Source organism: Chrysemys picta, unplaced genomic scaffold, assembly GCF_011386835.1.
Source record: "Chrysemys picta bellii isolate R12L10 unplaced genomic scaffold, ASM1138683v2 scaf1365, whole genome shotgun sequence".
NCBI classification, from domain to species: domain Eukaryota; kingdom Metazoa; phylum Chordata; order Testudines; family Emydidae; genus Chrysemys; species Chrysemys picta.
The window spans coordinates 5,819-17,000 of record NW_027054071.1 but is presented as its reverse complement, the minus strand read 5'-3'; the positions used below and the strand labels follow the sequence as shown (position 1 = coordinate 17,000).

At 59.9% G+C, this 11,182-nt stretch overlaps 1 protein-coding gene across 1 annotated transcript; it reads right to left on the bottom strand.

Annotated features, from left to right (window-relative positions):
- Positions 1 to 2,566: 2,566 nt before the first annotated feature.
- LOC101933585 (syntaxin-binding protein 2-like) lies at positions 2,567 to 10,977 on the bottom strand (the record flags this gene model as incomplete). The annotated part of the gene is made up of 9 exons (XM_065580035.1): positions 10,717 to 10,977; positions 9,986 to 10,051; positions 7,711 to 7,760; positions 6,603 to 6,684; positions 5,927 to 6,003; positions 5,185 to 5,263; positions 4,355 to 4,458; positions 3,078 to 3,226; positions 2,567 to 2,651 (listed from the first exon to the last, which is right to left on the bottom strand). Coding segments are annotated over exons 2-9 (663 nt in total), but the record flags the coding sequence as incomplete, so codon positions are not given.
- Positions 10,978 to 11,182: the final 205 nt, after the last annotated feature.

The window sequence follows — 11,182 nt, the reverse complement described above, 5'->3', positions numbered from 1 at the left end:
CACTGGTGAGTGCCACAGCACTGCCTGGGCTAGCTATCCCTCAGGGCTGGCAGCTGGGAAACATCAAGGCAAGAGGGACTAGTGCAGATAAGGCCCCATGGTGCCATGACCGTGGGCTGGGTGGCTTTGGAGACCTGACTGCTAGAGGCCATGCTACAAGAGTCCCTGGGGTTCTGCGCCAGCTGGCAAGGCGGGGGCACACTGGACTGGCCAGCTGGGATTGTGCGGCATGGAGCCAGCACTGCATTGAGAGCAGGGGCTTGAGTCAGCACTCCCGGTCCTGCGGTGGGCGTGCTGTCTGGACTCCTGGCTCCTATTCCTGCCTTTGCCACCTACTCGTGGCACGCTGCTCCATGCCTCAGTTTCCCCCGTGTAACATAGGGACAGTGCTGACACCTGTGACAGGGAGGCTTGGCAAGAGTCTCAGGAATATCCCTGGGGGGGCTCAGAGGAGCAGGGTGTGCACGGAGCAGGACTTTGCCCTCCCCAGCGCCGCTCTCAGCTCCTGAGAATAGCACAGATCAGACGGGGGCTGCAGGCTGGAGCCATCTCTGCTGCAGCAAGTAGCTCCGGTGGTTAACAAGCATGCTGTCAATCCCTTCCCTGGGTAGATGGTTTGGGCAGCCAGGTGTGTGCCAGGCTCCCCTCTGGAGGCAGGCCTGTGCTGCCAGCTGTGAGTTACAGAGCCTCTGTGCCATGGCAGCCAGCTATCCCAGAGGGGGCCCCCCCTGCCCGAGACTGGTATCATTATCCCCATTTTACAGATGGGGAAACTGAGGCACAAATAAGAGGGGTGACTTGCCCAAGGTCACCCAACTGGGAATAGAACCCCGGTCTCCCGTCCCAGTCCAGGGCTCTAGCCACTAGGCAACTTTGCCTCGGTGGATGGGAAAGTAGAGCGGAGAGGTGCGCTCATGGATCCGCAGGGTCGGTGCCAGGGCCTCAGCTGGGGAAGTCTCTGGGAGGAAGCCCTTTGCTGTGCCAGACCCCAACAGGTCTCTCTCTTCCTCCAGGACAAGCCGTACGGCCTTCCACCTCCTGAGACCGAACCGCTGGGCTTCACCCCGTGAGCCCTGCCCAGCGAGTCCATCTGAGACAGACCCTGGGACAGACCCGTCCACTCCGCAGGGCCCGACGCCACTCAGCCCGGGTGACAGGGCCACTCCTCCAGCATTGTCAGAACAGTCGGGTTTCTTAGGCACCTGGACCCCAGCCCAGGCAGCCCAGCCCACTGAAGGTTAAAGCAAGAGGCCGTTCTGGTCAGCCCAGAGCCCGGCCGAGCTGCAGCGAGACCTGTTTTCAGGCTCCTGGTCTCTCGCTCAGGGCCTGTCTACATGTAAACCCCTGCAGCTGCGCCGCTTCAGTGACGCCGCCTTTCTCATACCCCCGAGCGAGGCAATTGCCTCCTGTAGGCCAGGCCTCAGTCTGACCTTGGTCAGTTCTCAGGCGAGAGCTCCCAGCTTCCCCCACTTATCCCCCAGCTCAAACCTTCCCAACCCTGTGTTCTCGAGCTGGGGCCCCTGCTCCGATTCCCTGCTGGGAGCGTCCAGCCAGGAGCCACTGGAGATGTCATGGTCTTTCTGGTCCCCAGGCTGATCTGGGTTGGATTCTCTTCATTTCACCAAGACAGGGATGTGACAGCCCCCCACACCATGATTCTTATCTTCCCTGAGAGTCCTTCCCCCACGCCCCACCAGAGAAGCCATGAAACATATAGGGGAAACCGAGGCACGCATCGGCTTCATAAAAGATATTACAAACATTCCCAGTTGGTCACAGGTGCACAGTCTCCCAGCAGCTCGGCAAAGGCTGGAAGCAAGAGCAGAAGCAACAGGAGGGAGAGATCTGGGCAGGCCTTGGATTTTACATCACTTTGCTTCTCCTAGGGAGACAGGAGCCACTGGGTTTCCCATGCGAGAATCCAGGGCAGGGTGGGTTTGCAGCTCCCCTCTGCTGGGGGTGGGACGGGGACGGCAGGAGCTGGGTCAGGGCTGACTTGTGGCTAAGGCTCGGGAGAGCTGGGTTCTACTCCTGCTCTGACAGACTCCCTGCATGCCTCAGTTTCCCATCTGTAACACAGGCCCCCCTGCCTCCCCTGGGAGGGTGAATTCATTAATGAGTTCCGATACCACGGTGGTGGGTGAAGGAGCACACACAGACAGGAGTGTCCAGGTGTGGAAGAGGCTCTGTATGCAAAGCTTACTTCTGTGACCGAACTGCCCTGTTTATAAACAGAAATTGTGCTGGGCACACACTTCCCCAGTCGGTGCCTCGGTTTCCCCATCCGTAGAGAGGGGATAAGGACACTGGCCTTTGTAGAGCACTTTGTGATCCACCCACGGCCACTGTTAGAGAAGGGCTGGGGCCGTTAGTTCAACCACACAGGGAATGTTATTGTTCTCCCGAGCCCTCAGGATCTCCAAGGGGGTCTAGACCCCACCCCACCCCGCGCCAGGATCTCCGAGTAGGTTCTAAATCACTCCTCCTTCCTTCTACTTCTCATGTACTCCCCCTCCCCCCGCGGCTCTGTCCCATGGTGAGGGCGTGGCCGGCACAGCTCGCTCACCTCTCCCATGCTGGGCTCGTATGCCTTGAACACCTTGAGTTTGGCCAGTACAGCATGCGCCAGGTGGAAGTTATTTTCATGGTCCCTGCAGCAAAGACAAACCCTGTGGGTAGAAACAGCTCCTCCCCCAGGAGCACACGCACTTCCTGTAGGAGATGACCAGGTAACCGTCTCCCTCTGGGCACACTCACTTCCTGTAGCGGATGGCTGGGTACCTCCCCATGGCACGCTCAGTTCCTATAAGGGATAACTGGGTACCCCTCCTCCCGGGCACACTCACTTCCTCTAGTGGATGGCCGAGTACCCCTCCCCCCGGGCACACTCACTTCCTGTAGCTGATGGCTGGGTACCCCTCCCCCCGGGCACACTCACTTCCTGTAGCGGATGGCTGGGTACCCCTCCCCCCCGGGCACACTCATTTCCTGTAGCTGATGGCTGGGTACCCCTCCCGCTGGGCACACTCACTTCCTGTAGCGGATGGCTGGGTACCCCTCCCCCCGGGCACACTCACTCCCTGTAGCGGATGGCTGGATACTCCTCCAGGGTTTCACACAACGAAGCAATCTGCTCTGCCAGGATCTCCAGGTCCTTGTTCCTTTCCCAGGCGGAGTAGGGGCTGAACCAGATGTGGAAGGTCTGTGGCCTGTCCAGGGAGTACACCTGGGGGGCGGGGGGAGCAGAGATCAGACCCTGGTGCCAAGTGCTGGCAGCCAGGCCAGCTGTGCCCCATACCGCACCCCTAAGATGCGCTGTTGGACCAGGCCAGCCTGGCGGAGCCGGAACGAGCCCCTAGTGAGGGAGAGATCCCTTCGCCAGAGCCACTCCTGTTGTGGTAGAGGGACAGCGGCCCAGAGATTCATGCACCAGCCTGGGATGAAGACGCCCCGGATTCAGGTCCTTACTGAGCTGCAGGGGTGTGTCTCTGCCCTGGAGAAGGCAATGTTGGGGGAGGGGGCTTGGACATGTTTCTAGTCTGGCAAAAGCCCCAGCGTAGCCACAGGCAAACCCGGCATCAACGCGCGTCTGCCGCTGTCGCTTATTTCACTGGATGAACAGAACGAGCCATTGGGGAAAACGTGCTTGGACACCAATAAAACAGTATCGGCCCACGAAGGGTTTGCTGGTGCAACGGGACGGGTGAGCCAGCAAAGCCTCCTGAGGCACACTCAGCTTATACCAGCCAAAGCATCTCTTGGCACAGCTGGCACCGGTGCCCAGATGAAATAAGCTACAGTGGCGAAAGGACTGCTTTGCCAGCATAACGGCCTCTACCCAGGGGTTCTGCCAGCACAGCTGCATTAGTTACAGGGGGGATTTTTTCTCTCATGTCCCCGTAACAAACCCGTACCAACAAAGCTTTTGGGTGCAGACCAGGCTCATGTCTCTGTGCCTCAGTTTCCCCATCAATGCAATGGGACTGACAACACAGCCCTGCCCCTCAGGGGCATGAGGAGGGAAATCCACTGACGACACAAGGAGGAGATGGCGTGGTTGGGCAAAGGGCAGGCGTGTGCGGGCTGTCTTGCAGGCCTGTTATAAACCGTCAGTAAGAGCTGGTAAAGCCAGGGAGGCAGCGCCCTCCTCCCTCATACATCCAAGCCAGCAATTCCACGTCTCACAGGGTGTGAGCAGCCGGCTAGTCCCTGCTGCCCTGTGCTGGCGTAAAACCCAGGGCCCATGAAGGGAAAGGTGTCCCCACCCCAAGCCATGTGGAACACTAAGGGTGGGGTGTCGTACGTCACCGTCTGCCCTGCGGCCCTGCTCCTCCAAAGCCCGGTCACCCCTCACCTGGCTCTCATAGGGCAGGAAGGCCATGTTGATCTCCATGAGGGTTTTGATGGCCTTGGTGATCCGTGACTTCCGCAGCTTGTTGAACAGAGGGTCAGGACACGCTGCAAGGCAAAGGCAGTGGGTGGGGGTGACAGGCACAGGGCTCAGGACCCCCAGCACAGCGCCAGCCCCCACGGACGGGGCCAGGACGGGCACAGCAGGGGCAGTAGTGCTGCACACCTGTGGGGAACCTAGGCAGGTCAGCAGGGCCACACAGGAGTCAACTATGAGTCCAATCCCCCTGAACCAGAGTCACGCCGGGTTCTCGGCTTCTGCAGCATCAGCAGCGAGGAGGGCGGGGGCACAATATCTCCTACGCGGTCCCTTTCTCACACCCTGCCCTCAGCCCACCGCAGGGGGAAGTGACTGGAGTGTACAACTCAGCATGATGCACAAGGAGGAACAGGGACTTGGGCTGTAATGAGGAGAAGCAGATGTGACCTTGACACACTGGGTATTCTGGGTATACCATTCCCAAACCCCAGTTGGGACTGATGGAGCAATGCATGCTGGGAATGGTAGCCAGAGGCCGCCTTTCTGGGCGCACGCTGCAGGTGTCTGTGAGCTGTGCTGGCTGGAGGCAGGCCCATGGGGGAGAAGGGGGGGGAAGGGATCGGTGGGGTCGTTCGGTCTGGCCTGCTGGGTCTGCATCCCCCTGCAGGAGGGCAGAGCGTAATCAGGGTGCTGCGCACTGGCCTGCCGGCAGAGAGAGACCCCCCCACCCCCAGGCTCCAGTGTGCCGCTGGCCAGGCTCCCGGCAGGGGGATTCCCTGCCCCCCGATACTCACGGCTGAGGAAGAAGACGTGAGCTGCCTTGTAGGTGAAGGTGGGGGTGCCCTGGAAGTCATCGATCAGAGCCTGCACCGACTGCAAAGGGGGGAGAGGAGGGGTTGTCAGCACCAGCCAAGGCCCTGCCCTGCTGCCCGAAGGGCCCAGCCCATGCCCAGCCCCTGGGGACTCAGGGCCCAGCATGATGCCATCGGGAGGTGGGCTGGTTTTCACCCCCCTGCCCCTGGTCTCCCTCCACTGGCCTCCCTGCTGCAGACGCAGGAGCCTCCTCCCCCACAACCCCTGCCACCTGAGCCTCTGCCTCAGCGATTCTCCTTCCCTTTGAGTCTCAGCTGAGGACTTAGGGTGACCAGATGTCCCGATTTTATAGGGACAGTCGCAATATTTAGTTTTTTCCCTTCTATAGGCTCCTGTTACCCCCCAACACCTGTCCCGGTTTTTCACACTTGCTATCTGGTCAGCCTAGCCGAGGTTGCCTCTCTCCGCCTGCTGCACCTTCCCATCCAACCCCCACGGGACTGCACTGCGGAGAGGTCTGGGGGACAGTCTGTGCCTCACGTGGCAAAGAACACGAAGCCCAGCTCCGGGGAAACAGCCTCTTGGGAAGCCCCTACTGGCCCCATTCCCATCCTGACCTTGTGCTGCGCATCCCCCCGAACGGCGTCACCTCCAGGCTGCACTAGGTGCTGCCCCGGGGTCTCCCCTGCTCCCCATCCAGCTGCCCCAGGCCCGAGCTCCTACCTTCTCCACAGGGCTGAGCAGGTAGATGGCCTCCAGGCTGGGGATTGGCTCCCGGCGCTTGTTAATATCTTCTACAACTAGGAGAGAGCAGACATTGGGCGCGGGTCAGTGGGTCCTAGCCACCCACCCCAGCCGCTCTCCACCGGGATAGGGGGAGGGGAAGCCAAGGGGAATAGGGATGTTCGCTGGCAGCAGGCTGAGGGGTTCCACAGGCTACAATGCAGCAGCAGCTTTGATGTGGGGCCATGGGCTGCGATGCTGCCCCAGTACGGAGCAGGGAGGGAACGTCCCTCTGTACTGTGCTGGGGACAGCCCCCTAGAGCGCTGGCTCAGCTCTGTGCCCCTCAACCCCAGGGCTCCTCCACCCTGGAGCAGGGAGCCAGCATTCCCCCTCTCCTGCCAGGACCTTGCTCGCAGCATGGGGGAGGAGCAGCGAGGAGTTAACAGGGGTCTGAGAAAAGCGGTGAAGAGGCTCCAGGGGCTGAAAGCGCTGGGCTAAGGGAACTAGATCTGGCTGGGAAGGTACCAATAGCAAGGAGGGCATCTAGGGGGCTGCAAAAGGGGGAAACTAGATGCAAACGTGAATGTAGACAAGTCAACTCCCCGACTGTGAGGTGTATCCAAGGGGGAGGGGAGCCCTGGTGGGGGGAGCAGACGGGAGGGAGGGGCCACTCACGCGTGATGCCTTCGTCCACGATGTCGGACATCTTGCAGCACGACGAAAGGATGCGCGTGCTGGGGTGGTCCATGATCAGCACCTGGAGTAGCGAGAGGGGAGCGCGCCGCTTCGGACGAGCTAGTCACTGCCCTGAGCCCAGCCGCCCACCATCATCATCCACGGAACAGCCAAGGGAGCAGAGCGACTGCTAACGGCAGAGCCGACGGCTCCCGGCCCAGCCCTTCCACAGCAGAGCGGCAGGGCCATTACCAAGCCTGCACTTGGCTGAGCTGACCGTGCTAAGGACTGTGTGAGGAGCGACAAGGAGAGCGGCTCCGAGCAGAGTGGCTGGTACGAGATGTCGGAGACAAACCTGGGACACCCGGCCATTCAGAATGGTTCCATCCTCCTAGATTGGAGGAGATCAGCCTCTTGGCCCAGGTGACAGGGTGAGTGCAAGAGGCAGGGACAGAACCCAGGAGTCCTAGCTCCCAGTGCCCTCCTCTGATCCACCAGATACCCGCTCCCCAGCCCTCGGACAGAACCAGGATCAGGGCACAGAGAAATGGAACGAGGGGAGTCTCCGTGTTCCCCTAGGAAAGCCCTGTAGGCCATCGGCCCAACATCTCTACTCCCTTCCTGCCGTGCCGAATGAACCCATTGCTCCGTGCAGCCCAGCATCCCGCTGCACCAGATCCAGCCACTGGGAAACCTAGTCCCCTGTGCTCCCTCTGCCGCACCGGCCAAGCCCACCGCTCCACACACCCCAGCCCAGTCCATGCCGGGGGCTCAATAACCTGCCTGCCCAATGGTGCATGCTGCCCCCATGCTTGGCGCTTTCCTGCTCCTCCTCCCACCCAGGCTGGCTCACTGGTCTGATCCGGTGTGTGTGGGGGGAGATATGGGGCTAGCTGGACCAGCTGGGTCTGATCCAGCGCAGCGGGAAGGCAGACATACCCAAGCCTAGCTGGGGGCGGATGATGGGCTAGACAGAGCAGGGATCTGATCCAGCCTGGAAAACCTCAGGGTCCTAATGAATTCCAAGAAGCTGGAGGGGAAGGAGCACGATATATGGATACAGCATATCCCCAGGGGAACACCAGGGCAGCAGGCCCGGCCTGCTTACCTTCCATTTTCCTTCCTTCTTCACGCTGCGAAAGACAACGCTGAGGATCTCTGCGAGGGAAAGAGATGGGGATTAGTGGTGGGGATTGGATGGGACGGCTGTGCCCTGAGCCAGGACCCACTGACTGGTGGAAGGACCCCTCGGGGAAGTGGCTCAGAGGCCGCTCTCAGGCCAGCTAGCGATGTGCTCCTAGCAGAGCCCCCAGTCAGCAATCGTAGAGGGGGGGCAGGTTAGATGGGCCATGGCTCTGATCCCCCTTCCTTTCTGCCAGGCTGGATACGAGCGCAGCTGAACTAAGGATCTGGCCCCGTGCAGCAAGAGAACAGATCCTGTCCAGCACCTCTTGACTGGAGGGGATCCAGGGACCCTCTACTGTGTGTGGGGGACGACAACACGACAAAGACTTCAAATCCTGAGTTCTACACAAAGAATCCCTCCAAGGCATGCCCCGCTCAGGGAACTGCCGGCCTGTCTCCTCAGCACCTTCCACGGCCAAGCTAAGCAATTAGATAGTCAGCTCTTCGGGCCAAGCACCATCTTTTTGTTATGCCCAGCAGAATGGTACCCTGACCCATGACTGGCACTCCTGGGCGCTACCATAATGCACCTAATGAATAATGTACAACGCCTTGCAAAATGGGGCCTTGATCCATGACTTGGGCTCCTGGGTCCTACCATAATACAGGCATTTCAACCCTGAACTGCAGCTACGGCCCCTCACACCAGCCCTGGGCTGCCCCCACCAGCTGTGCCAGTGTCCCTCACTACTGACTGGAGCCCCCTGCTACCCCAGCCCTGGCCTCCCTCCCATTCCCAGCTCTGCCAGTGCCCCTCACTCCTGTCTGCAGCTCCCTGCTATCCCAGCCCTGGTCTGTCCCCCACCAGCTCTGCCAGTGCTCCTCACTCTTGAACCGCAGCTATTCCAGTCCTGGGTTCCCCATCTCACACCTCTGCAGATGCCCCTCATTCCTGTCCTCAGCCCCCGCTATCCCAGCCCTTGGATCCCACCCGCTCCCAGTTCCGCCAGTGCCCTTTACTGCAGCCCCCTGCTATGCCAATCCTGGTCTGTCCCCACCAGCTCTGCCAGAGCTCCTCACTCCTGACCCGCAGCTATTCCAGTCCTGGGTTCCCTCCGTCACGGCTCTGCAGATGCCCCTCACTCCTGACCTGCAGCCTCTATTCCTGTTCAGAGACCCCTCTTGAACCGGGGCAGTGTGGCCCAGCCCAAGTATTCAAAAGTCACGTGTCAGGCCCTCCTAATTGTGCGATTTACTGAGGAAAAACTAAGAGAAGAGCTAAGGGTTATTAGCACCACCGGCGGTCCTGACCTGTGGGCCACATTTGCTCTGTCCCAGTTCTGGGGGCAACCATGGATCATCTGAACTGAACTGAATCCACTTTCCAAGGGTCTTTTAAACCCCAGGCCTGTGGTCTGGATTTAGCCACAGGCCCCATCCACTGCAGCTGGGGCTGGAGATTCAGCAGTGGCTTGGGCTTCTGAAGTAACACAGCCCACACAGCGGGGCAGGGTGTTGCCAGAAGACAATGACTAACACATAGCAACTAACCCCTCAGAGTCCAGCATGCACAAGGCAGCGGAGGCCATGCTGATCAGGTGTAAGGCTTTAACTTGTTCTCTCCTACATTACAGCTATAGCCTACGCCAGCTCTGCGTTGCGGCTGGGCAGAAGCGTACTGCTTCACTATGGTACAAAGTGGCTCTGACGTCATTTTTCTCCTCATGTGCAGCTTTACCCGTTCTGACAGGCTGTTTATAACGCTAAGTTTACTAGTTTTCAGAGTCGGGGGAGGAGAGGATGTGCAAGGTGGAAGTTTTGCCTAGGGCGCAAAATATCCTTGCACCGGCCCTGGCGGGAGTCACCCCGATGGAAAGAGATGATGATGATTCCCCCCAAAGTGCAGCTCCTATGGGAGGGGGCAGCCCTTGGGGGTGGGGCAGACACCCTCCTGGTGTGTGACAGGCAGGCGGGGGGAGGAGGAGCTCTCTGCTCTGACTGGTTTCAGAGTAGCAGCCGTGTTAGTCTGTAACCCACGAAAGCTTATGCTCTAAGAAACTTATTAGTCTCTAAGATGCCACAAGTACTCCTGTTCTTTCTGCTCTGACTGACTCCTAATCCTCCCCGAGGGTGCGACACCCCCATAAGCGCCCCGCCCTGCCCTCCCAGGGCCCCCCAACTGGGTCCTGTTCCTCCAGACCCACACCCGACTGGATTCTGCCCCCAACCGGGCTCAGACCCCCCAGCTCTGCACTCACTCTCGCGCACCACCGCCTTCAGCCCGGATGGGGTCATCTCCGCCTTCTCTCACGCACCTTCGAGTCCTGTGGATGGAAGTGGGACTCAGCTGTGTGCGGGGCAGGGCTGGAGTCAGGACTCCTGGGTTCTACCCCTGCTCTGCTCCTGCCCTTGTGCGCGCCCTGGCTTCTCCCTGCCGTGCTCTGGGGAGTGTCTGTGACACTGGGCAACGGCCCCTAGTGACACTGATGGAGGGGCCCAGTTCCCTCTAGTGTCACTGATGGATGGGCCCAGCCCCACCAGTGATTGATTTGAGTATAAAGCAACTGCGGTGCTGGTGGGTTGATGTCTGCAAGGCTGATGACGGCTGAACTCCGCAGCCCCCCACTTCTGGCGCTGCGGGGGCCGGGCCTGGGCACCCATGGGCCTGCACCTGGTGACAGGGCCACGCAGGTCCCCACTGAACCCCCACCCGGTCACGTGGGGCGCAGAGGGAGGCAGGGGCCTCGGGCAGGGTTAAAGCGAGGACTGGGTTGGGGTAGTGGGGCCTCAACCCACTCCGGTTAGGGCCCCCCACCGAGCTGCAAGTCCCCCCCAACCAGTGCCCCCCCCAGCAGTGCCCCTCGCCCCCCCCGAGTCAAGTCTCTTGCCCACCTCCACCCAGCCCCCACCTCCCCCGTCCAGCCAGGCTCCTCACCCCCCCTCCACTCGGCCCCCGCAGCCAGGCCCCCAGCCAGGCCCCGTGTTGTACCCAGGAGCAGGAGCGGGTTCGATGGAACGTCTCCTTCCCTCGCTCTTCACTTCCACCAGAACGTGCTGGGACGGCCTGAGCTGCGCACACAGTCACTGGGACGGACTGCACCACTCGGCCAGGAGCTCAGTCCCTTTCTGCAGTTAGTGGCGGGAAAATATGGTACAGTCCCAGCAAGGGTGGAAAACAGTCTGAGGTAAAATTGTCCTTGGAGTGGCCAAAGGCGGGAAAAACCGGTTGGATCCAGTTATGACTGGGCCAGGATAACAGTAAACAACAAGATGGCGGTCACAAGATGGCAGTTCAGACTCCATCTTGGATTGCTGCTATATCTTTACAAACTACAAATTGAATTTAATATACACATATTTTAACAGACTATAATCCTATAACAAAACACACCCAGCAGTATATAGAGCAGTATAAACAAGTCATTGTCTGTCTGTAATTTTAGTTTGTACTGACT